Source organism: Leucopleurus acutus (genome assembly GCF_964270905.1).
Source record: "Leucopleurus acutus genome assembly, chromosome: 5".
In the NCBI taxonomy this organism is placed as follows: Eukaryota; Metazoa; Chordata; class Mammalia; order Artiodactyla; family Delphinidae; genus Leucopleurus; species Leucopleurus acutus.
The window spans coordinates 10689420-10717227 of NC_139147.1; the positions used below are offsets into that span (position 1 = coordinate 10689420).

General features: G+C 41.6%; 1 protein-coding gene across 1 annotated transcript; it reads left to right on the forward strand.

Moving 5' to 3' along the window:
• On the forward strand, nucleotides 1–27352 carry SMIM34 (small integral membrane protein 34; the record flags this gene model as incomplete). Its single annotated transcript, XM_082840370.1, has 2 exons — nucleotides 1–43; nucleotides 26883–27352. 2 exons carry the CDS (start codon nucleotides 1–3, stop codon nucleotides 27350–27352), a joined length of 513 nt encoding a protein of 170 aa, XP_082696496.1.
• Between the last annotated feature and the right edge of the window lie 456 nt (nucleotides 27353–27808).

The following is a 27808-nucleotide window of genomic DNA, read 5'->3' on the forward strand; positions in this document are numbered from 1 at the left end:
ATGGTGGCAGAGGCAGCTGGAATCAGTGGCAGCAACCCCCGAGGTGTGGGCCTGGCCAGTGGACCCTCAGATCCCAGCCCTCTGAAAGGATGCTGCATCGGGCTGTCTTTACCCGGCACGTCCCATTCAGATGCCAGGCCCCTCACCCTCTGTCAGTATAGAAGAGAGCATTACGGCTCCAAGTTTGCTCTGCAGATTCTTGGAACCAGTTGTGGAGTCCGCCCTGGAGAGATGGACCCACTCTACGAGCAGACAAACCAGGCTTGTCTACAAGGCTGAGGGCTGACCGTGGACTCGGGTACACCAGCCAATACGAAGGATGGCACACACCTCACCTCTCCTGGAGGCGCGCAGCCTGGCGAGGCGAATGGCTCCAGGTTAGATATGCCCCACGTGCAATTCACCAGACAGTTGGCCTTGGAGAGCAAGCTCCCTGAGGCTTAACTAGACCATGGCTGTCACTTAACTGCTGAGGAAACTGAGGCTCCGCGAGGTTCAAGGACACACCCAAGGTCATCGCTTGCCTGAAGGAGGAAGCCAGCAGGAGGTGTGCTTCCCTAACTTCTGCCCTCGCTGACAAGCCAGGGGTTCCTGGGGGTCTGTGAGGTGGGGAAGGAATGACGGGGCTCTGATTTTATTCTTTTATGCACACTAACCCGACTTGGTCATTCTTTACGGGATATCATTTAGGAATATCAGACAATTTACTCTCCAAAAGGGTCCTCCTCGTTCCCTCCCTTTCTAGGCCCTTTAATGGCTATTCTTGTTCTCCTTTTTAGCCCTTGTTTGTTTAACCGTTTGGTTTAGTTTGTGTCTTTTAGGTTTCAACAGTTTGAAGTAAGACTCATGATGGCTCAAGGTATTCAGCCAATTCCAGAGGAGAGTGGCCCAAGTCCCTACAGGTCCTTGGAACAGTCAGTGAGGGACTTCCATACCTCTAGGATAGGCTAGGGTCTGTGGCCCCCATCCAGCAGGAAGAAGTTTCAGAAGAAGAGACCTTCGGCCTCTTACCCCTTAAGAATAAGGGTGTAGGGTCCCTCGGGGGGGAATGAGACAGGCTGACCCTTTGCTGCAGTGCCGCAGTACTTGCACCTGGACACACCTCTCCTCAGGCAACAAAATACAAAAAACTGTATGAGCTAAGTATAACTGCATGCATGCACAGTTAGGGCAAATTCTGGACAAAAGATACAAAGAGACCAAAAAACTCAACTGTCAGTTTTGAAGAGCCCACAAGCAGGGGGTCCAGGGCACTGTGCATGCCTCCTGCCTGCAACACCATCTCAGGGGTGGGCAAAGCACCTAAGCCTCCACTCCGCCCTGACCCCTCGACACACCCTTATTCTCACCGCATATAAGGAACAAGCTCGCCTCACCTCAGCGAGCAAGCCAGCAAGGGAACCTATTGTTTGTTCTCGCTCCCCCTTGCTGCAGCGGGGGCCCCATAAAGCCTTGCCTGAAAAAAAAAGTATCCTAATACCGTCTGCACTGTATACCTAGAGGTCTGCTTAAAGAGACAGAAGGTAGTCCAGCATCTGAGCTGGGCCATTTAAAAAAATAAGGCAAACTGAGCCAAAAAGAAGCCAATTGCAAATTCTGATAATATGGCTTGAAATATTCTCTTTGCCCTGGCTCTGAATTTCAGTTTCCCCTCAGGACACTATGGTAATTCGATAGTAGCCATAACAAGAATTAGAAATAAGCTGACAGGCAGAGAAAACTTTTAGGGATTCCACAATCTCTGACTCTCCAGACAAGCCCGTGTGTGACTTGTGTGTTCATGCGTGTGACTCTCTCCAGAGGATGCCGGATCTTAAATCCACATCAGTAGATGGCTTCTCTATGGGCACATAAATACTAAGAAAAAAAATGAGAAGCAAATACTAAATCAGATTAAGGGAGATAGCCAAAGGCTATGAGAGCTTGAGGACAAAAGAAATGTACAGAAAGCTAAGGATGGATTGAGAAGGGGTGGTAAATTCTTTAACTGATTCATTGGGTACCCAAACAAATCTAAATACAAATACAGAAAGGAGTCAGGGACTTAGAGCAATCGGCCCCTCAGTTTCCTCGGTGTGTCTGCTTAAGGTCAATAAAGCCAGGTGTCTTAGACGTTTCCAGAAATAGAGGGTTTTGTCTGCCAGTCTGCACGGGCAGAGGAAGGCGCCCTGGGTGTGGCTGCCCCCTGGTGGTCAGGTTGAGAATCTCCAATGCACATGGAGCCCTGAGCACCTGGAGCCGGGTGGGTGCCTGCTTGGGGCCGGCGAGGTTCTCCGCGTGGGCTTCAGACATTCTCTGGAGGCTAAACTTCTACTCACTCATCAAGTTCAGCAGGACAGAGCCCACCATGGTCATCATTACGAAACAGGAGGGAGAGAGAGAAGCAGGCCTCTGGAGGTGCCTTGGGAGGCACCTTCTCTGAGCAGGGCCCTGGGGGCTCAGAGTTCTCAGGAAGTTGCTAGGACCCCTTCTCCCTTCCTCTGTGCTGGAACCTGCCCACCCCCTTTCTAGGAATCTCTTCATCATCCTTTCCAGCCGTTGGGAAGCCATCTCTCACCCAGACCTCAGCCCCTTTCCATTCCAGGCCTGTGACCATTCATGCTCTCACGGAAGAGGCTCAGCAAATTTGGGGTGACAGTAACCTAAGTGACCCCGTTCAGGTATTGTCACAGGGAGGAGGAATGGGGAAAGTGGTTGCTTGTCTAGGGCCCCCCCCATGGGTGTTTTTTTTTTAATTTATTTATTTCATTTATTTATTTTTGGCAGCGTTGGGTGTTTGTTGCTGCGTGCGGGCTTTCTCTAGTTGCAGTGAGCAGGGGCTACTCTTCCTTGCGGTTGCGCGGGCTTCTCATTGCAGTGGCTTCTCTTGTTGTGGAGCACGGGCTTTAGGCACGTGGGCTTCAGTAGTTGTGGCTCGCAAGTTCTAGAGCGCAGGCTCAGTAGTTGTGGTGCACGGGCTCAGTAGTTGTGGCTCACGGGCTCAGTAGTTGTGGCTCACGGGCTGTAGAGCGCAGGCTCAGTAGTTGTGACGCACGGGCTTAGTTGCTCCGCGGCCTGTGGGCTCTTCTTCCTGGACCAGGGCTCGAACCCGTGTCCCCTGCATCGGCAGGCGGATTCTTAACCACTGTGCCACCAGGGAAGCCCCCACTCTCCACTGGGTGTTGTCCCTCTCACACCAGACAGGCCCCAGAAGCAGGCTCCTCTCAGACTACAATGACCCAGTGCAGTGGGAGGGAGTGGGAGGTGGGAGGATGGGGGCTGGACTCAGCCTCCGGGGCGGGAAGTCTTCCCCCAGGACGAGGAGGGGCCTTTGTGCTAACTTGGCAGTGAGTGACCTTAAGGTAGCATGAGGAATGGAGAATGTGGCTTCTTTGCAGAAAACCCGGGAAATCCATAGAAAAGAACCCAGCTTTCCAAACTGCTTTTTTTTTTTTTTTGCGGTACACCGGCCTCTCGCTGTTGTGGCCTCTCCCGTTGCAGAGCACAGGCTCCGGACGCGCAGGCTCAGCGGCCATGACTCACGGGCCCAGCCGCTCCGCGGCATGTGGGATCTTCCCGGACCGGGGCACGAACCCGTGTCCCCTGCAATGGCAGGCGGACTCTCAACCACTGCGCCACCAGGGAAGCCCCCTAACTGCTTTTTAAACATAGCTTTTCTGTGAGAATTCAGTGGGCGATCATATGAATTTCCTGTGGCTGCCATAAACGATGACCACAAAATTGGTGGCCTGAAACAACAGAAAGGTATCCTCTCATGGTTCTAGAGGCCAGAGGCCAGAGTCTGGGTGTCAGCAGGGCCTTGCTCCGTCTGGGGCTCTGGGGGAGGACCCTTCCCACCTCTTGCAGCTTATGGTGGCTTCCTGGCTTGTGGTCATGTCACTCCAACCGCTGTCTCTGTCTCACCCGGTCTTCTGCTCTGTGTGTGTGTCTTCTCCTCTTCTTATAAGGACATCAGCCATCAGATTTAGGACGCCACCCCAGTTGCTGCCGTAAACCCAGTTGTGATTTTTCTCAAGTGATGTTTTCACCGCATCTTCTCATCCTTCAACCACGGACTTTATCACTTATTTTGTGGCTGATCAGTCAGGGTCCAGTCGGGAAAAGAGAAACCTCACTGTTTTGGCGGAGAAATTAATAGGAAGAATCGCTTAAGCAGGTGTTAAAGAACTGAAAAGGCGAAAATGGGAAAACAGGCAGAGAAAACTAGGAGGTCCTAACTAACGGCAGACAGCCGCCAGCAAACAGAAAGACAGGAAAATGTTGAGGGTCTTGTTGTCTCTTCTTTGAAGCCGATTGCCCTGCAAATCCTCCCACAGGCTGCCTGAAGCAGGGAACTGGAGGGAAGGTTGTTTATTTGGGGCTAAAATGTAAACTAACCCATGGGGGCTACTCCTTGGATGTCAGAAGCTGCCTTCCAAGGTTCCAGGCTGGACACATGCTAGGTCAAAGCTTCTCGCCTGTTTCACTTTAAAGAGTGGCCTTTCTGATATTTGTGGCAAAAAGAAAAGAAAAGAAAAACTCCAAAGTTTCAGCTATTAAGCAAGTCCTCGAGAGCTGGCAAGACTGAATCCCTCCTGGTCAGGGATGTGTGAATTCAGGGAGCAGCTGAGGGCCCGCACGTGCGGGCTAATGCGCCATCAAAGGAGGAAAAGAAAGAGAGAAAGAAAAGCATCACCACATGGTCAAGTCAAAGGGAGGGAGGGAGGCCCACGCAGTGCCAAGGAGGACACGAGGGAGAAGGTGCATTTTCCCTGTGCCCACGTGTTCACAGGACCGTTGGGAGAAATTGAAACAGGTGTGGAAACTTTGTTTTTTGATGCAGCCAGAGGAGGATGAGAACATTTGATGACTGCATTTTTCAAGCTGATTTCTTGGATCAAAGACTTTGGGGCCTTATAGAGCACTGAGGCATTCAAGGTGTCACTCCCTCCAGCTCATAAAGGTCACAAGATGTCAGGACACACTGAACTTGGGAAAGACTCAAAGTGGATGTACTAACAGGGCAAACCACAGCCATTGACCCCATGCATGTCCCACTGCTGGACAGCGCTCAACTCCGTCGGACAGCAGACCACAAAACTCACATCACCAGTAAGGTACAGAATCATTGGGTTTGGAGACAGGAGGAACGTTCTAGACTAGGGTTTGGCCAACTATGGCCCACAGACCAAACCTGGCCAACCACCTATTTTTTTGTTTTTGTTTTTGTTTTTGTTTTGGGGTGGGTTTTTTTGTTTGTTTGTTTTTTTGGCCATGCCGCAGGGCTTGCTGGGTCTTAGTTCCTCAACCAGGGATTGAAGCCGGGCCACAGCAGTGAGAGCGCTGAGTCCTAACCACTGGACTATCAGGGAATTCCCCTGTTTTTGTAAATAAAGTTTTACTGTAACACACCCACACATTTATTTACATATTGTGTAAGGTTGCATTCCTGCTACAGAGGCAGAGTTGTATTCTTGTGACAGAGGTCATATTGAATCACAAATCCAAAAATATTGACTATTTAGCCCTTTATGGAAATAAAGGAGGCTGACCCCTGTTCTAGAATGATCCTGAATTTTTTGATGACTTGGCCATACTTGGTAATGTTGGCACCGTAGGGCTCAGGGGATGCACATTCTGGAGCATGCAAGTACAGGAGCCACAGGTGAGAGACACGTAGGCACTCTCTGGGGTCAAACTGAGGCAGGCCCGGTTCTTCCAAGTTTTGTCTGTTAAGCATGGAATACCAGAATTGGATTTTTTTAAAAAAATCAATGACTATTGAGTTATGTACTTTACAATTTTTTTTAATGCTTTTGTGTGCATTATGTGTGAAATCCACGTGTCTAACCATTGTTCTAGAAAACACAAGCAGCTCCCGCGTGGCTGTCTCATCAGCGCCCTCTATTGAAAACCCTTGAGCTGGTCACCCAGGGAATCCGTCTGCGGCAGCTCCCTGGGGATGGCCTGCTTGTTATAGCAGCCTCTCGCCACAGGGTGGCAGTGCATCCATCGGTACCTCTGAGCCCTGCCCCGCAAGAATCCCGGAGTCCAGAGTCGTCAGGGGCCTCTTGGAGCCCCTTGGAGAGAGAATGTCTAGTGGTGGTAGCATCAGGACAGCCTACACTGAACTACTGAATCAGTAATTACCGGGGACACAGAATCAGAGGGAGAATGAATTACTGAATTTCAAAGGGCTTTTGCAATGAAGTCAGGGCAAGCTGCACATACATAGTTTTCACACCTCTTGTGATTCTCTCTTGTGAGGCAGGCTACTTCTCTTACACAAGGGAACATTTCTACAAGAAGATGCAAATCAGGGACAGAGATGGACGTCTAGGGGATTGGATTTAAAATGTTTGGAAGCAAGACTTTCACACATACTAGCATGGAAACAGCTGATTCTATGTAAAGAGTTGATGTGTTCATTGCAAACTCCTCACTCTTAAAAAAATAGATTTGCCTTTTCGATAGGTAACAGACACATAGTAAAAAACAAACAAACAAATCATTTAAAAGGAAACTGCCCAGAGGACAATAAAAGGATTCTTAGGTCTCTTTTTAGAAATATTCTTTGCATATACAAGAATATACAGCTTTTATATACAAACGGTGGACAACACACCAATCTACATCATGCTTATTTTTTTCCTACTTATCAAGATTTTGAAGATTGTTCTTCTTCAGTACACAGACATCTGCCTCAGTCCTTTTAATGCTTGACTAGGATCCCATCGCGTGGATTTCCATACTGTCCTTACCAGTCCTCTCTTGATGGACATTTAGATGGTTTCCAATCTCTTGCTTGCAATGACCAGACCTGTACACATGTCCTGGAAATATGCTCACATCACACCTAAGTCCCCCAGATTCCCAGAAGATGACTGAGTGGTCAGAAGGTATGTGTGCTATAAAATTTTAATAATCCCAATTATCCTCAATAATAATAATAAAAGCTGACTTCTATGAGCTGTCACTGTGTGTCAGACACTGTTCAGACTGTTTTGTATACCGTGGCAAACACACTGTGGATGGATAGACCCACTTTGCAAATGATCTTTACTTGTCTACCAGCAGTAAATGAGATCTCTTTATAATTCTGATTTGCATCTATATTGTTATGGGTGAGAATTTTTTTCTGTTTAAAAGACACTGTTACTTCTTTTTCTTTTCTTTTTTTAAATCTTTTTTTTTTCTTGGACTTCTTTTTCTGTGACTAGCTGTCCATGTGCTTTGACCATGTTTCTGTTGAAAGCTGACCTGTTTTATTTAACGTTGAAAAACTTTTAAATATTAACGAATTTGACACTTTACCATATGTGTTGCTAATGCTTCCCCCAAGTTTATCATTTATTTATCTCTTGTCTCGATTGATAGTATTTTGCTTTTGCCATGAAGGCTTTTTTTTTTAATAAATTTATTTATTTATTCTTCGTTGCTGTGCGCACGCTTTCTCTAGTTGCGGCGAGCAGGGACTACTCTTTGTTGTGGTGCGCGGGCTTCTCATTGCGGTGGCTTCTCTTTGTTGCGGAGCACAGGCTCTAGGCACGTGGGCTCAGTAGTTGTGGCACGCGGGCTCTAGAGAGCAGGCTCAGTAGTTGTGGCACACGGGCTTAGTTGCTCCGCGGCTTGTGGGGTCTTCCCGGACTAGGGCTCGAACCCGTGTCCCCTGCATTGGTAGGCAGATTCTTAACCACTGTGCCACCAGGGAAGTCCCCACGAAGGCATTTTTAATGCTTATGTAGTTGGATTGATCAGTCTTGTCTTTTGTGACTTCTGACTTTTGTGTCGTGCTTGGAAAGACTGCCACAATCTGAGATTATAAAAATAACTCTCCCATGTTTGTTCTAGTTCTTTTATAGCTTTATTTTTTAAAAATTATAATTTAGCTCCATCTGGAATTTATTTTGGCATAGCAAAGTAGAGATCCAATTTAACTCCTCCCCAGATGTTTACCCAGTTGTCCCATGCATTTATTAGATAACCAATCTTTTCTACACTGATTTGAAACATTCTCTTTATTTTATCCTATTTTCCTGAATGTTTTTGAATCTATTTCTGGAATTTATTCTGTTCTACTGGTCTGTCTGCCTGTTTATATGCTGGAATCAAGCCCTTTTAATTTCTGTGGCTTTACAATATGTTTTAACACCTTGGAGGGATATTTCATTACTTCTTTTTTCCTATAATTTTCTTGGCTATTCTTGCATGTTCAATTTTACATATAAATTTTAGACTCAACTTGTCTGTGTGAATTTGAATGGAGCACGGCTCTCAAAATCTTTGTCTAAATAAGAAATTTAGCAAATTTATTTACCTCACGCTTCTGGCGAAAGAGGAGGGAAGCCAAACAAAGAAAGTTAACAAAGATATTTCCTTTGAGGAAACAGTTATCAGTTTATATCTCTGCCAGAGTCAACATAATTAAGTAAAACGACCAGTTTGAATGATAGCTTTGGGGGAAGTCAAGTTTACTTTTCTCAGAGGCAACCTTGAAATCCTGGGGGTTCGCCTATTCATTTGTTGGAGTAATACCTGCAAAGATGGGTGTTTATGATGAAGGATGCTGTCTGCTGCCCTCTGTAGCTGCAGGGGAAGAAGAACCATTTTCTCCTTTTGATTTTGCTGTGATTTTTCAAGCCTAAAAGTTGGAATTCTATTCGTTGAAACTGAAAGAAATATGGGCCTGAAAACACGAAATATATCATTGGAAAGGAAAAGGCAAGAATAGTATCATTAACAAATGGAGTAAGGGCTCTGAAAACTTGGCATTCATTCAGTGTAGTTTGGAAAACAAAACAAAATGAGAACAACAAAAACCAAAAAAACCTCTGTTGATCTTTTGTTGGGATTGTACTAACTCTATAGATGAATTTGGAAAGAATTATCATCTTTACACAAGTGAGTCTTTCTAAGACTATGAAATATTTGCATTTAGTCAAATCTTCCTTTTTGTCCCTCTTTTTAAAGATTTTCTCTGTATGAATCTTATGCATTTATTGTACTCATAGGTGTCTTATCTTTTTTGGTTCCAATTGTAAGTAGAATCTTGTCTTCAATTATACTTACAAAGTTATTGCTGTTAATATAGATTCTTGGATATTGATTTTTTTTAGTATTTATGTTGTACCCACTCAGCTTACTGAATTATCCTACTAATAGTTTGCTAATAGTTTTGCAGTTGATTCTCTTTATTTTTCCAATTATCCTACTAATAGTTTGCTAATAGTTGCTAATAGTTTTGCAGTTGATTCTCTTTATTTTTCTAATCATACAGTCAACGATAATTTTTGCCTTCTCTTTTCCAGTTTTAGTACCTCTTGTCTAATTGAATCGAATAATTCCTCCTGTATAATATTAAATGACAGTGGTGATAATGGGTGAATGTGTCTTTTCTTTCTTTAGTTTCCTTCCAGTTTTATTTAGCTATAATTGACATACAGCTCCATACAAGTTTAAGGTGTACAGAATAATCAATGATTTGCCTTACTTACGTCATGAAATGATTACCACATAAGGTTATGGAACATCCATCATCTTACATAGATACAAAATAAAAGAAAAAAATATTTTTTCCTCCTGATGAGAACTCTTAGGATTCACTCTCTTAACTTTTATATGTAACATTTATCAGTGTTAATTACATTTATCATGTTGTACATTACCTTCCTAGTACTTATTTTTCTTATACCTGGAGTTTTGTACCTTTTGACTGCCTTCATCCAATTTGCCTGTCCCCCACCTCTGGTAATCACAAATCTGATCTCCTTTTCTATGAGTCTGTTTGTTGTTGAAGTATAATTGACCTATAACTACGTTAGTTCTTGGTCTACAACATTGTGATTCAATATCTCTACATATTTCAAAATGATCACCAGGATAAATCTAGTTACAATCTATCAATATACAAAGATATTACTTATTATGGACTGTATTCCCCACACTGTGTATTTCATACCCATGATTCATTTATTTTTTAACAGTAAATTTGGACCTCTTAATCTCCCTCACCTATTTCTCTCATCCCCTCACCTTCCTCCCCTCTGGCAACCACTTGTTTATTCTCTGTATCTATGACTCTGATTCTGTTTTGTTATGTTTGCTCTTTTTTTTGTTTTTTAGATTCCACATATATCATTAGTAATATTTTAATATTAATATTTGATTTACTATTTGATTTGTTTTCTACATAAATCATACAGTATTTTACTTTCTCCAACTTATTTTACTTAGCATAATAGCCTCTAGGTCCATCCATGTTGTCACAAATAGCAAGATTTTGTCCTTTTTTATGGCACAGTAATATTCCCCTGTGTTTGTTTGTGTGTGTGTGTGTGTATCACATCTTCTTTATCCATTCATCTATTAATGGGCACTTAGGTTGCTTCCATATCTTGGCTATTGTAAACAATGCTACAATGAACACAGAAGTGCATATATCTTTTCAAATTAATGTTTTTGTTTTCTTTGGATAAATATCCAGGAGTGGAATTGCCGGATTGTATGGTAGTTCTATTTTTAAGTTTTTGAGGAACCTCCATACTGTTTTCCACAGTGGCTGCACCAATTTCCTTCCCATCAGCAGGGTACAAGGGTTTCCTTTTCTCTACGCCCTTGCCAACAATTATCTGTTGTCTTTTTGTTAACAGCCATTCTGACAGGTGTGGGGTGATTGTGTCTTATTCCTGACTGTATTGATGTCCTTCTAGTGTCTCGCCATTAAGCATAAGTCCAGTTTCTGACTTCAGATATATTTAATTTAGCATATTAGAGAAATATCTCTCATCTTATTTATCAAGATTTCAAAAATCAGGATGGAATTGAAATTGAACAAATACCTATCTATCATCTATAAAGATGAACACATTTTATTTGACTATTGTTGTGGTAAATCACGTTAATGGATTCCTAATATTAAACAATTCTTTCATAATTGGTATGTCTGCATTTGTTTGTGGTGTATTATTCTTTTAGTGTACTATTGGGGTCTATTGACTAATATTGTACTTAGAATACTTACATCTTTATCCAGAAGTGAAGCTGGTCTGTGGTTACCTTTTATCATGGTGGTTTTACAGGGCTAGGTTATCACCGATGTAGTGGCTTCTCCAGAAAAATTCGGAAGATTTTTCCCTTCTCCATGCTCTAGAGCTGATTAAAAGCAGCCTTCTTTATCAGTAAAGGTTTAGTAGGATTCACCTGTGAAATCAGCATAACCAGATTCTTCTCTGGGTGGATGACTCACAAGTTTTTCAGCATCTTCTATGGTAACCGATATTTTCTGATTTTTAAAATCTCTTTTGGGATCAGTTTTGGTTATCTACATTTTCCTAGAAAATCATTAGTTTGGTCAAAGTTTTCAAATTTATTTGCACAGAATTGAGCAGGTGAATTGAGGAATCATTTCTTTGATTTTCTCTATATCTATTGCTATTCCATTCACAATTCTTATTTTGTATATTTGATCTTTGTCCTTTATTTCTTTATTAGGGTAGCTAATGGTTTATCCATTTCCTTCCTCCCTTCCCTCCCTCCCTCTCTCCCTCTCTTTCTTTCTTTCTTTCTTTCTTTCTTTCTTTCTTTCTTTCTTTCTTTCTTTCTTTCTTTCTTTCTTTCTTTCTTTCTTTCTTTCTTCAAGGAAGAAGGTCTTAGATGTATTATTAGCGTTATCAATTTTCTGGCTTCTAAATTCTGCTCTTACCCTTTTTTAATAAACCACTCTCCACTCCCACTTTCCTTAGGATTATTTTGTTTTCCTTTTTCTAAGATCTGGAATTAGGTGCTTAATTTACAATTTTAAAACAGCCTTATTGAGATATAGTTTACATACCATAAAACCTACCCATTGTAAGGGTACAGTTTGATGATGTTTAGTAAATGTATACAATTGTGAACCATTACCACAATCCAGTTTCAGAACATTTCCATCAGCCTAAGAAGTCCCCTTGTTCCTGTTTGAATCAGTTCCTATTCCCCCCTCTGGCCCCAGGTAACCACTGATCTGCTTTCTGTCTCTGTAATTTTGCCTTTTCTAGAAATTTCATATAGATGGAACATAACAATGTGTGGTCCTATCAGTCTTGTTTCTTTCACTCAGAATAATACTTTTGAGGTTCATGCATGTTTATTGCTGAACAGTGTTCCTTCATAAGGATATACCACATTTTGGTTTTCCATTCACCTGATGATGGACGTTTGAACTATTTCCAATTTGGAGCTATTATGAAAGGTACTGATATGAATATTTATGTATATTATGTTTATGTATAAATATTTATGAATATTTAGTCTTTGTGTGGACATATACTTTTGTTTGCCTTGTGTAGATGCCTAGGAGTGAAACTGCAACGTCATGTAGTAGGTATATAGTTAGTTTTTTAAGAAATTGTCAAACTTTTCTAGAGTAGTTGTACCATCATCATTCTCACCAGCAATGTATGAGAGTTCCTGTTTCTCCACATCCTTGCCAACATTCAGTATGGTCCACTTTTTAAATTACAGACATTTTAGTGGGTGTATAGTGATACAGCATTGTGGTTTTGATTTTCATTTCCCTAATGACTAATGGCGTTGAGCATCTTTTCATGTGCTTATCATCCATTTGTGTACCTTCTTTGGTGAAATGTCTGTTCAAATCTCTTTCTGACATTTTATTGAGTTGTTTGTCCTCTTATCATTAAATCATAAGACTTTGTCATGTATTCTGGATGCAAGTCCTCTATCAGACACTTGACTTGCAAATATTGCCTACCAGTCTGTTGTCTTTTCATTTTCTTAATAGTGTTTTATGAAGATCAAAAGTTTTGCATTTTGGTGAAGTCCATTTTATCAGTTTTTTTCTTTCATGAATAGTGCTTTTAAAGTTATATCTAAGAAATCTTTGCTTAATTCAACATCACAATGATTTTCTTCTATGTATTTGTCTAGAAATTTTATAGTTTTAGCTCTTACATTAAGGTTAAGCTAAATGATCCATCCTGAGTTAATGTTTGTGTATAGTGTAAGGTAAGGGTCTTAGTTCACTTTTAAAATATGAATATCTGATTTTTCCACTGCAATTTGTTGAAAAGACTGGACTTTCCCCATTTTTTTGGTAAATCTATTTTTAGTTTTTCTTCTTTACTAATGTTAGCCATATTGTATAGCAGATATGCACTGTTTTTAATTAATTTTCTAGATAACATTTTACTTTCAGTCTTGATTTTCATTTTAACTAAGAATTTTCTGAGCCTTAATTTCCAGTAGCAAGACTTATATTTTTCAATTTTTTAAATTAATTTCTGTTCTTAATAATTGTTAGTAGAGAATATTTCTACTTTAAAAAAAATGTCCTTAAGTGTTCTTTACAGCCAAATATATGATTTTTGTGTATGTGAAAATTTAATGGTTCTTGGAAAAAAAACTGTATTCTGTATTTTCAGGACATAGAGTTCAATATGTATATATATATATATATATATATCAAATTAGTTCTGTCTTATTAAATATATCAATTATGTATTTTGATTTCTATAACTTTACTTAAAATATCTTGTTTATTTTTTCTATTATGGGCCAAGAGGTAAATTTAAATTGCCTGCTTCTATATTTTTTCTGTCATCTTTTATTTTCAGTAAGTTTTGCTTTATGAATTTTGATGCTGTATTATCTGGTGCATAGATACTCATGATGTTATATGATCAGAGTAGATTATTAAGTGCCTCCTTTTACTTTATTTAATGCTTTATGTATTGAGTTCAATGTACATGATATTAACATGGATATTTCTGCTTTCTTTATGTTTGTATTTACTTTGTGTGTCTGTGCCCATTCTTTTTCTTTTGATATAATTAAGTGATTTAGATTAATTAATAATTGTAATCTGACTTAGAACATGCCTGGCACATAGTAAGTGCTAATTAAGAGTTTGCTGAAAATAAAAACAAACAAAGCCCTTCTGCATTTCCTGAATGAAAAGTATAATTGGCTATTGTTTGTGTTGTTTTTTTCATCTGCAATATATAGATAGGACAAATTTATTTAGTCTTGGTTTATTACCTGGTTTTAGATCATGCTTTTTGTTTTTTCTTTTTTATAAATTTTATTTATTTATTTTTTGCTGCACTGGGTCTTCATTGCTGCATGCGGGCTTTCTCTAGTTGCAGCGAGTGGGGGTTACTCTTTGTTGCGTTGTGTGGGCTTCTCATCACGGTGGCTTCTCTTGTTGCAGAGCAAGGGCTCTAGGCACACGGGCTTCAGTAGTTGTACCACGTGGGCTCAGTAGTTCTGGCTTACAGGCTCTAGAGCACAGCCTCAGTAACTGGGGCACATGGGCTTAGTTGCTCCATGGCATGCAGGATCTTCCCTGACCAGGGCTCGAACCCATGTCCCCTGCATTGGCAGGCAGATTCTTAACCACTGTGCTACCAGGAAAGCCTGCTTTTTGTTTTCAATGCTTTTTTATTTTTCATTTTTCTTATTTGTTGTATTTTCTTTGCTTTGCATGTGTGCACCTTCTGACAATGTGAAATCTTTATAATCTGCTTCTTCCAGTAGGCATTTTTTAATTAATGTGAAATTCACATAACATAAAATTAACCTTCTAAAGTGTACAATTCAGTGGCATCTAGTACATTCACAATATTGTGCAACCATCACCTCTATCTAGTATCAAGGCATTTTCATCATCCCAAAGAAAATTTCATACCCGTTAAACATTATTACCCATTCCTCCTTCTCTTAGCCCCTGGCAACCACTAATCTGCTTTCTATATTTATGAATTTACCTTTTCTGGACATGGAATCATACAATATGTGACCTTTTATATGTCTTATAATATGACTTATTTCCCTTAGCATAATGTTTTCAAGATTTTTCCATGATCTAACATGTACCAGTACTTTATTATTTTTTTAACATCTTTATTGGAGTATAATTGCTTTACAATGTTGTGTTAGTTTCTGCTGTATAACAAAGTGAATCAGTTACATGCATACATATATCCCCATATCTCCTCCCTCTTGCATCTCCCTCCCACCGTCCCTATCCCACCCCTCTAGGTGGTTGCAAAGCACCCAGGTGATCTGTGCTAAGCGGCTGCTTCCCACTAGCTATCTATTTTACATTTGGTAGTGTATATATGTCAATGTTACTCTCTCACTTCATCCCAGCTTACCCTTTCCCCTCCCCATGTCCTCAAGTCCATTCTCTACGTCTGTGTCTTTATTCCTGTCCTGCCCCTAGGTTCATCAGAACCATTTTTTTTTTAGATTCCATATATATGTGTTAGCATACAGTATTTGTCTTTCTGACTTACTTCACTCTGTATGACAGACTCTAGGTCCATCCACCTCACTACAAAAAACTGAGCTTCATTTCTTTCTATGGCTGAGTAATATTCCGTTGTGCCACACAACAACAATATATGTGCCACACCTTCTTTATCCATTCATCTGTTGACGGACACTTAGGTTGCTTCCATGTCCTGGCTATTGTAAACAGTGCTGCAATGAACATTGTGGTACATGACTCTTTTCGAATTATGGTTTTCTCAGGGTATATGCCCAGTAGTGGGATTGCTGGGTCGTATGGTAGCTCTATTTTTAGTTTTTTAAGGAACCTCCATACTGTTCTCCATAGTGGCTGTATCAATTTACATTCCCACAAACAGTGCAAGTGGGTTCCCTTTTCTCCACCCCCTCTCCAACATTTCTTGTTTGTAGATTTTTTGATGATGGCCATTGTGATCGGTGTGGGTGATACCTCATAGTAGTTTTGATTTGCATTTCTCTAATGATTAGTGATGCTGAGCATCTTTTCATGTGTTTGTTGGCAATCTGTATATCTTCTTTGGAGAAATGTCTTTTTAGTTCTTCTGCCCATTTTTGGATTTTTGTTTAACATCTTTATTGGGGTATAATTGCTTTACAATGGTGTGTTAGTTTCTGCTTTATAACAAAGTGAATCAGCAATACATATACATATATCCCCATATCTCCCCCCTCTTGCGTCTCCCTCCCACCCTCCCTATCCCACCCCTCTTTGTTTGTTTCTTTGATATTGAGCTGCATGAGCTGTTTGTATACTTTGGAGATTAATCCTTTGTCAGTTGTTTCGCTTGCAAATATTTTCTCCCATTCTGAAGGTTGCCTTTTTATCTTCTTTATGGTTTCCTTTGTTGTGCAAAATCTTTTAAGTTTCATTAGGTCCCATTTGTTTATTTTTGTTTTTATTTCCTTTTCTCTAGGAGGTGGGTCAAAAAGGATCTTGCTGTGATTTATGTCATAGGGTGTTCTGCTTATGTTTTCCTCTAAGAGTTTTATAGTGTCTGGACTTACATTTAGGTCTTTAATCCATTTTGAGTTTATTTTTGTGTATGGTGTCATGAAGTGTTCTAATTTCATTATTTTACATGCAGCTGTACAGTTTTCCCAGCACCACTTATTGAAGAGGTTGTCTTTTCTCCATTATGTACTCTTGCTTCCTTTATCAAAGATAAGGTGACCATATGTGTGTGGGTTTATCTCTGGGCTTTCTATCCTGTCCCATTGATCCATATTTCTGTTTTTGTGCCAGTACCATACTGTCTTGATTACTGTAGCTTTGCAGTATAGTCTATCAGTGCTTTATTCCTCTTTAAGGCTGAATAATATTACATTGTATATAGAGACCACACTTTGTTTATCCATTCATCCACTGGTGGACATATGGGTTGTTTCCACCTTTTGGCTATTTGAGTATTGCTGCTGTACACATTCATGTATGACTGTTTGTTATATACCTAGAAGTGGAGTTGGTGGATAGCATGGTAATTTTATGATTAACTTTTTGAGGAACCAACACACTCTTTTCTACAGTGGATGTGGATGCAGCATTTTACATTCTTACTAGCAGTGTTTAAGGGTTCCAATTTCTCCATATTCTCACCAACACATGATCATTTCCTTTTTTTTTTTCTTGTGAAGTTATATCTCATTGTGGCTTTGATTTGCATTTCTATAATTACTAATGCTGTTGAGCATCTTTTCATGTGCCTGTTGGCCATTTGTTCCACTGGTTATTTTTAAACATACTTTTTATAATGTGGTTAATCCTGTTTCTTGAACAATATCCATTAATTACCATATTATCCATTAATATGGATAAAAATAAAATTAGAATACTACTAATTGTCCTGCCTATCCTGACCACCTTTTCTGATGATTTTTTCTAAAGAAGTTTCTCCTCCTCTACCTCTTTGTTCCCTATTTCAGCATCTTATTTCTTTCCTTTATGGCTTGAAGTCCAGTTTTTATTAGTATATTGTTTGCTTATATGTTTTTTTCTCTCTTCCCACTAGATATAAGCTCCTTGAGGGCCGGGAATCTGTCTTGTCATCATTGTACCACCAGCATTTACCTAGTACAGTGTCTGACTGGCATATAGTAGGTCTTTAATAAATATTTTTTGAATATATGTTTGAATGAATGGAACAAAATTAGTCAAATTTTATAAACAATGATTCCCTATATGATAATCATGATAATGATAGATACAAGTACTTATATTTATATCCAACTATATTCGTGTCCAAGCACCATGTCAATAAATTGCCACCGACTTTGTGGCAGAAATTAATCTCTCACAATTCTTGGCGCCAGAAATCCAAAATCAAGGTATCAGCAGGGCCACACATGCTTTGGAGGCTCAAGAGAGGAATTCTTTCTCCTTGCTTCCAGCTTCTAGCTGCTACAAGCATTCCTTGGCTTGTGGCAGCATCACTCCAATCTGCTCTGCCCTCACACAGCCTTCTTCCCTGTGTCTTTGTGCGTCTTCTCCTTTCTTGTCTCTTATCAGGATACTACTAATTGGATTTGCAATCTATTTTAATCCAGGATGATTGAGATCCTTACCTTAATTTCATCCACAAAGGCCATTATTCCAAATAAGGTCACATGCTGAAATTCCAGGTGAACCTATCTTTTGAGGGAACACTGTCTTAGTCTGTTTGGGCTGCCATAACAAAATACCATAGTCTGGGTGGTTTAAACAACAGAAACATATTTGTCAAAGTTGGGGGCTGGTAAGTCTAAGATCAAGGTGCCAGCAGATTCAGTGTCTGGTAAGAGCTCTCTTCCTGGTTTGCAGGTGTCTGCATTCCTGATGTGTCCTCACATGGTGGAGAGAAAAGGAGGAAGCAAGTTCTCTGGTGTCTTTTCTTATAAGGGCACTCATCCTATCATGAGGGCCCCACCCTCATGACCTCATCTAGACCAAATTACCTCCCAAAGCCCGACCTCCAAAAACTATCACACTGGGGGTTAAGGGCTTCAACAAATGAATTTTGAGCAGACACAATTCAGTTCATAGCAGACATCGTTCAACCTACTACATGAGCTAATCAATCTCTGTTCTTTCTGAATGTCTCTTGAATCCATGACTTCTCTCCAGCATTACTCCCACTAACCTCTTACTTGGATTAAGCCCACAGCTGCCTGACTGGTTTCTCTGCCTCCAGTCCTGTCCCTCTTCAACCCATGCTCTACAATGCAGTCTGTGTGATCTAGGACAGGTGACTTTTGTCTTTTTCTGAGCATGTGCTATAGACTGGTCTAATTACTGTTCCCTATCCCAATTCTGACTGCCCACAGTAGATGCCTGACTCAGTCTCAGTCTGGCCAATCAGAACCATTCCCTGGGATATCCCTGGCTAAACAGGGAGAAAAGTACCCCCTTTCCCATCTGGTGGTGAAACTACTTGTGTGTAAGTCTGAGCACCACATGCCACAATACATGGAGAGAGGCTGAGAAGGAAGACAGAAATGGACCTTCCTCCCTGAATTAGCCCTGTAAGCCAGCTCTATCCCACCCTCTCTCTTGTTTGCTTGAACCCCTAAAATCTACCTTTCTTCTAACTCTTGTTTAAATTTGGCTCTGCATCCCAGAGCAAGGGATCCATCATTACAGACAAGACTCATGGGACATAATAGTAACACACCTTTGTGCTCCCACTTCTTTAATTCTGCTCTGTGGGCTCTACACAGTGTGGGGTTTAAGCTCCCCTGCCCTACAGTCAGGTTGGGGAATCTGAATTCGGTAATTAAGATCATGCAGTCTCATGTCATAATCAAAATTCTGAGCTCGATCTCAGGTTGAAGCTACCCCGTCTCCAGCCCAGGCTGCAGGGGCAGGAGAACTGCAGGGGGACAGTGGGGGCAGCCTTCCTCCTTCTTCCTTCCTTCCTTCTTCCTTCCTCCAGCCACTGCTCTTCTGCTTTACTCCCACCTTGTTACTGTGGTGTCTGACCTCCCCAGGGCTGAAGCAAGGGAACCAGAGAGGGAGCAGAACAGTCTTATTTGTCAGTTCTGTGGTGTGAACTAGCAACAGGCAGGTGTTTAGAGCTAATGCCTTCTCTTGTGGGTTCATTTTTTCAGTCTTTGAAGACTTGCTCATCCTCATCTGACAGACTGTGCAAGGCCAGTGTTCAACAGCGGCCCCATGTGGCAGCTGGAGGCAACAGCAGCCGAGGATTATTCAGACTCTAGTCCTCTGGGCTTGGCTGAGGAAGCCAGGCTGCCCTCCGTCCCTACTCTGGACAAAGTTCCTGGGAGTCCTGGTCAACCTGGGAGGCCTTAAGAGGGAAATAAATATAAGATTTCCTATGAATCAGACAACCAAGGGCTCAAGTAATTAATTGGGAGAAGAAATGAGGTGTGACTGTATTTGCCCCTTGGAGTCCTTCATGTCATCACAATTTATTATCCTTTGTTTACAGCAGAAGTTCAGGTCAGGGAAGTGACTTGACCACAGTCCCTCAATTAATAAGTGAGAAAGCCCCTACTAGAACCTGGGTCCTCCTATTGCAAAGGCTCTGAGCTTTCCTCTGTAACTCCCTGGAGACAGCAGAGAAGAGTAATGTCCCTAAGGGCGAGAAGATGATGATGAAGGTGAAAGGAAGGGCAGGAGTGACATATAAGTTAGAGACTTTTTAAATATGCAAAACATCTTTTAAAAGTCCTCTGGGAGGTTGTACCCCCTGCAAAGGCAGAAACACCTGGAATCTGTGTTCTTGGCCGTACGACTCCTGGACATCAGCTTTAATGTCCTTTCACAGGGCAGGGTGTCAGACTTGGTTGGTGGGGTCTTCCTCCCACACCCAGAAAATACTTCTTAGAAAGAAGGTCAAGTGTGGATATAGGCATTTATTTATTGACATTTTAAAAATACCATTTCTGGCCCCATGAAATGCAAAAGCACTTGTTTCTTTTCTTTTTTTCTCTGTTTTGGAATGTCAAATCCATATCATTGCCACCTTGGTTCCCAATTTAGCCATTCTCTAAGCTGACTGGCTCTTCAGTAACAAAAAAAAGCCATGGCCCCCTGGGAGAGTTCAGGTTCTAAAGTCAAAGGAGCCAGAGGGTATTGGGGCCCTTCCTCCCAGAGGAAGGAGAATATTTGCCCCAGCTCAGTCAACTATTTACTGGGTGAGTGGCTTTCCTTGACTGCCTTGAGGTTGGTATTTGTCTAGACTGAACCAGAAGGCCAGAGGAGACATACATAAGTGGGAAGGAAATTCTTGGCCCACGTGGTGGCACATTTTGCTGTTATGTAAGCATTCAGGAATGACAAATAGTTGGCATCACCCACACTGCATAAGAAGGCAGGCAGCTGCCCAGCCCCTGTGACCATAATCTTGACCATCCCTACCCCAGGGCACTTTTCCTTAGATGGTATCATGTGGCCACAGCCATGACAGAATATAGAACCCTTTTTAAAAACAGCATTTGTATTTTTCTAGATAAGCCTTCAACTTTATTTTCCCATCCCCTATCGGGGCTTTCCATGTTAAACAGCAAGGTGAGGTTTGCAATAAAGTAGAACATACATGCAGAAAAGTGAACACAATTCTAGGATGTGCCCCAAGTTGAACAAAGCCCTGAAACAGGACATGACCAGCACCCTAGAGCCCCCCTCCTGCCTCCTCTAGTCTCCCTCAGCTGTAACGTACCTATTACCTTGACTTGTATCATAATAGTTTAATTTCGGCCAACGGAGGGTTTCAAGGTCATGGATATGTCTCAGCAATGACAGTCTACAAGTCAACCTGTAGGACAAGCAGTCTGGAGAATTCATGGGACTCTGGGTCCAGCCTGAAGGTGACATTCGCAGTGTGGAAGGAGAAGGCCTTTGGCACCTACAAGCTGTATGACATTGGGTAAGTCTCTTCTCTGAGCCTGAAAGAGCGTTCCCCTCTTTAACTGGGAATGATACTCCCGCCTTGTAGGAATTCTAAGAGGCGGAATCCAGGAGGAAAACACCTGGCACAGAGCTATTTCCTAATGTCAGTGCTCCCGTGGTGGTACAGATGAGACCAAAGGCCCCCTTTCCTTACATCTCCCCTATTTTTCTGGAGCTTATCCCTCCCAACAACCCACACTGACATCCTGTGGAACTGAATGCCGAAAACTTCTGACTTCACAGATGACACACGCTCCAAAGCCTGCACCTCTTGGGTGCCAGCTGCCCAGGCGTGTTCTCCCTCTCCCAAGGTGGCCAGTGCTGGTAGCCTTCCTGTTCAGACACCCTGACAAGGAGCAGCTCTTCCCTACACCGCAGGCTTCCTCCCTGTCTCCCTGGGACCAGAGGATACTGACCCTGCTGCTCCTCCAAGTTGCAGGGGAGGAAACTGCAGGAAGGGTGGGGACTTGCCCAGGGTCACGCAACAAGGGCAAATTGGGGACTAGAGCCCTGACTCCCAGCCCTCCTCACTGCCATTTGCCCCCCTTTAAAATTTTTTTTTATTTATTGGCTGCGTTGGGACTTCGTTGCAGTGCGCGGGCTTCTCGTTGTGGTGGCCTCTCCTGTTGCAGAGCATGGGCTCTAGGTGCGCAGGCTCAGTAGTTGTGGCGCACGGGCTTAGTTGCTCCGCGGCATGTGGGATCTTCCCGGACCAGAGCTCGAATCCGTGTCCCCTGCATCGGCAGGCGGATTCTTAACCACTGCGCCACCAAGGAAGTTCCCATTTGCCCTTTATCATGAAGGATCTCCAATCTGCCCCTTCTCACCTCTCATGGTGGTTGTTGGGCATCCCTGTCTCTGTGGCAGAGCCAGAGGTACCAGGGTCCAGCCATCCCACAGCAAGAGACAGCAAGAGCCTAGATAGAGCTTTGACAAAGATTTACATTTAATGAATGGGTGTGTTTAACACTGTTAAATTTCTTTATATTCATAAAGAATACACAGTGAGCATTCTCCCTCGCACATCTGCCCTCCATCTACCCAGTTCTCGCCCCCCGCATGTTCCTCTTGCTCTTACTTTCTCGGGCATCCTTTTAAGGGACTCTTCAATGCCTATACGAGCAAAATCAGATCTGGATGATTACATAGATGGTAACATACTCTCTTCTTTGCTGTTTCCATTTAACAAAACATCTTGGAGATCTTTACACGTCAGTACACAAATAGCTTCCTCATTGTTTCATAGCCGGGTAGTATTCCATTGTGTACCTATATTATATTATTGAAATACAATCCACATCCCATGAATGAGACATTCATTTTTACCTCGTGGATGCTAGTGCTATAGAGTTCACTGTTGTACACAGTCTGTTTTCTATTTATTAAGAAAATCACAGCATCATTGCATAATTCTTGATGGTAATAAATTTGAATAATCAGATTTCTTACAAAAAAATTCACCCACTAAAAGTCTATGATTCAATGGATTTTAGTATGTTCACAAATATCACCAAATCAATTGCAGAATACTTTAATCATGCCCCAAATAAGCCCTGTATCCCTTAGTTATCACCCCCTAGTCCCCTACCCCAACCTTAGGCAACCACTAATCTACTTTCTGCCTTTATAGACTTGTCTATTCTTGACTTTTCATATGAATGGAATTGTACATGTTGTCCTTTGTAACTGGCTTCTTTCACTTAGCATAATGCTTCCAAGGTTCATCTATGTTGTAGCATGTATCAGTACTTTATTCCTTTTCATTCCCAAATAACATTCCATTATATGGATAGACCACATTTTACTTATCTGTTCATCAGTTGATGGACATTTGGATAGTTTCCACTTTTTTGCTATTATGAATCATGTTGCTACGAACATTCATATACAAGTCTTTGTCTAGATATTCGACTGCGTTTCTCCTGGGTATATACCTAGGAGTGGAATTCCTGAATCATATGGCCTATTTTAAAATTTACTTTCCTAGTCCCTCATTGATGGAAACTTGATCAAATTACATCTTAAAAGCCAGCGAGCCTCATGAGTTAGGCAGGTCAGGGCCACATTAGTGAGGATTCAGAGAACAATGGCTGCATCACAGAACCGGCCCAAGTCTTCCGACCTTTTCTCCCGGCATTCCCTTTTCTCCCGGACTCTTCTTCTCACCCGTTCTAGTTAAATCTGCTTTGATTCCAATGTGGCCTGGGATTCAGGGGTGTGGGAAAGAGAAGCCCCGTTCCTCACAGCCTGACCCATGAGCCCATCGCCCACTTACCTCTGAGGGGGACCCAGCTCCCTCAGCTGTGTCCTCCTGCACAGGCTCCTTCCTGTCTGGGTTTCCTCTTCCGGGACAGTCCTAGAGGAAGCTGGTGACTGACTCTTGACCATGGGGTTTCCTGGCCCTGTGACAACGGGTCTCTGCCACACCTGACAGTCAGCCACACCTGCAACAGGTTCAGAACAGAGAATTTCAGGAACCCTCCAGGCTGTAAGCCAGCCTCGGAGAGCTTCCTGCCACCACTGTCCTGGATGGGACCTGCAAGAGCTGGAGGCTCCTTGGTACCAGCATGTTTTTAAACAACTCTTGTGCTTTGGATCTTCTCAGCAAGCCAAAGCCAGGAAGTGCTTTCTATTCTGAGCCAACAGATGACAGATCGACTTCGATCCTCTGATTAATTGAAGGAGAGAAAATGAGTCCAGTTTCTCTCTGCTCAGTTTCTACTTGGTGCCGCCCTAAGATTCTTTGGGTGTCTCGTTGCTATCTGCTCTTGAACCTCAGTGCAGCCTGACTTCAGTAGGACTGTGGTCATTTGCAGAAAGAAGTTATTCTCTTTCAATGGCAGCGGCTTATACTTGCCTTCTTAAGAGTCAAGGAAAAGACCACCTCATGGAACGTGAGTATTCTGCTCTGACGCAAGGATGAGCAGTTCTGGAATTTCTTATATATGTCACATTATTAATTTATAAGTGCAAAACAGCACAGATGAAAAAAGCTTTGTCTCTTCTATAGGACATAGAAGATACCATCTAACTTATACATCTAAAAAGAAAGGTAAAGAACAATGTACTGCAATAATTAAAATACTGAGTTTCTTTCATGTGGAAAATGGACTGGCTTTCAAATAATTTAATGTTCTGTAGTTCTTAGTTGGGTATATTTTATATGTATTTGAACATATTACATCATTCTATAACAATCCACAGAAAGGTCTATAAGTTTATACATGCGTTCCAGGTTTAAACAAGTTCTCCTGCCCTAATTAAAGTTTGTGAGGTTCTTGTTGGGTTGATTTGTTTTTCAATAATTATGGGAACATTTTCCCTTTCCTTATTTAAGTTCTCAAACGATTCTATCAACAGCGGTAAAAAATCCCAGATCACTGTACTGTTTCTTATGAGTGACAAATTTTATATAATGAAATCTGTTCATTTGGGCTGTGTCACATGTGGTTTGTACAGTTATTTTTAAATGGTTTCTCCCTTAATCTCAAAGTAATAGATTATTCATTCGACAATTAACTATAATAAAACTACTGGTGTCTCTGAGCCTTGCACTAGCAAAATGAATTAACAACAAGTGAATATCAAATAGAAAGCACTTATGGAGCACCTTTGGTCTACCCAGCAGGTGATGGGATTTAGCCTATGACATGTCTGGATACATCTGTGTTTACATAGAGCAAGAAATGAGAATTTGAACCTATAAAACAGCTGGAAAATGTCTCACAGTACTACTTCTCTGATTTTTATCATTTCATTTTCACTGGCTCTCCTAGTACAGAAAACAGTTTTGAGTTAAACAGCAATTAAGATCTTAATCTTCTGGTCTTGGAAGGGCACACAGTGTCTTTACCCAGGGGCACTTCACCAAGGAGATCAGGAAAGTGCCCACTTGTACTCTTCCATTTTTAAATTAATTTCTTTTTGAAAATAAATACACATTCCCAGAGATATTTACATGTATATAAGCTTCAAGCAAATAACATACCCTCCTTTATACATAGGATCGTATCAGTTATATCACTATACACTTTTTTATTTGTTAAGATTTAGTACCAAGAAAATTCTTTGTTACTTTTTATGGCTGCATAGTATTCCACTGCATGGATGTTCCAAAATGGATTAAACCATCTTCTAATTGATGCTATTCAGGCTGTTCTTAAGCATTAGTCATCACAAGCAATGCTGCAATGACTAATCTTAAACATGCATTGTTTTGGACATGTTCCAGCATATTTTTAGGATAAATTCCTACAGGTAGAATCACTATGTCAAAGGTACATGCATTTGTAATGTCAATAGACCTTGTCAATCTGCCTTCCATATTGGTTGTATAAATTTACACTCTCACCAGCAATTAAGCAAGGTCCTGACAACCCTGCAGACATATCCAGTGTATTCTGAGACATCATGAGTTTGCAAACCTGATAGATAACAAAATGTTATCTTGCTGCAGTTTTAATTTGCATTTCTCCTATTATGAGTGTTACTGAGAAGCTTTTCTTATGTTTAAGGTCCATTTCTTTTTCCGACCTAATTGCCCATATCCTTTGCATATTTTCTACTGGGGTTTTGGACTTTTTCTTATAGAACTGAAGCTTATTAAGAAGTTTAGTGGCATAAATTTCCATTTTTCTCTGGTTTGTCATTTGTCTTCTGGTTTTATAGTATGCAATCACTGTAAAATTTTCTATGTAGTTGAATTTAGCATTTTCTTTCTTTCTTCCTTTTTTCCACCTCTGAATTTTTGTGTTTCACTTAGAAAGGGATATCCCACTCTGACATGATAAGGGGAGAAAAAAATCTACCATGTTATTTTCTAGTACTTTAAATTATTTCTTTTTTTAATGTTAAAATCTTTGATTTATCTGGACAGTTTTGGGGCATGAGGTGAGAGATGTGAACTCACTGCTATCTTGTTTTAATGCTACTTATTGAATAATCCATCTTTTTCTTCCTGATCAGAAATACCCCTTTGTTATCTACCAAATTCCAATTCCAACTCTACTGATGTTGTTACTCTGTTCCATTGGTCTTCTGTCTATGTATTATGTCACACTGTTTTAGCTATTGTAGTTTTATAGGGAGACATTTTAGGGAAAGCTGTACTTGGTTCTGAAGAGCCCCTCATGCCCTTTGCAAAGCCCAGTAAGCCCCACCTGGGCTGTGGGCAAATAAAGCACTCATTCATTCAAAAAATAGTAAACATTTTTCTGGCTGGCTAGGTTTAAATTTCTGGCTAAACTAATTTCCACTCATCACTCTTTCAGTGTTTTCCTAATTAGGAAAACTTTTTCAGTATGCAGAGTTTGTCTATTTCACAAAGAAATCCTACTGATCTTTTAAGTGCAATTATGTTAGTTTTGTAGATGATCTTAGGGACAATTGACATCTTTATGATGTTGCATTTCCTATTCAAGAATTTGGTGTTTTGAACTCTCTTGATTGTTAAAAATATATTGACATGGGAGTTACTCAGTTTTCCTGGGTCTCCCCCATGTATACATGTTATTAAACTTTTGTGTGATTTTCTCTTGTCTAAAAGGAATATATTGACACGTATGTTGTTAGGCTTCTGCCCATTGAACAGAGAAAGCCTCTTTCAGCAGTCCCATTTTCCCACTGATGTAAAGACACTGCTATTGGCTTGGCCAGGCAAACTTTAGCCCAGAATGCTGGGTCTCATCTGGACCTCTCTGTTTCTCAGGGGATCAGGGAGCCCTCAACCAGACCCAGACCAGCCCTGTCCTGGGGCACCTGCTGAGGGACCACTTGGAGGGAAGGAACAGCACCAACTCCACCAGGGCCCTGAAGCTTCCAGATGGGACCAGTGCCGCCTGGTATATCCTCACCATCATTGGCATCTACGGAGTGATTTTCCTCTGCCGACTGGCCAGCAACATCCTCAGAAAGAACGATAAATCCTTGGAAGATATTTATTACTCAAATTTGACCTCTGAACTCAAGAAGAAAGGGCTCCAGAGCAAGGCAGCCAAATGCTCTTCACTGCCCGTTAGCAACGGAGCTGTCCTGCAGCCTAACCAGGCCAGCCTGGGGATAATGTGTGGAAACAACAGCCCCACACCGAAATCCAAGGAATCCCTTGAAAGTCTAGGCAAGCAGGCCTCTGTAGAAAAGGCCCAAACTTCTTGCTTTGGGGAGCACCTTTGGATTTAACTGGAACCTTGAGAGAGGAGTCGAGCCCTTGAGTCGGGCTGGAAGAGCATCACTGAGCCACTGGTGGATGGGGGTGTGACCAAAAGCCAGCATCCTGTTTCCTTCTCAGGCTTTCTGGTGCTTTGAGATGAGCAGGGGTAGTGGCTTCCAGCCCAACTCAACCTTCACTGGAAAAGCTTGTGCTCCAGGAAAGGGCATGGGACATCCAGTGTTCTTAGAGTAATCTGGGAAACTCTTGGTGTATATGTGAAGGTGGCCTCTTGTCATGGAAAGAAGGCTGAATTTGGAGTCAAATCCCTTGGATGAAAATTCAACTTCTACAGGGTCACATGAACTTTGAGTGGCTAGTGGCTCATCTGGAACATGTGAGGGTTGGGATATATGGTCCCAGAGGGCCATTCATTCTAAAAACTCTGACTGGACTATCGAACCAAAGTTGTCAGTATCAACATCTTC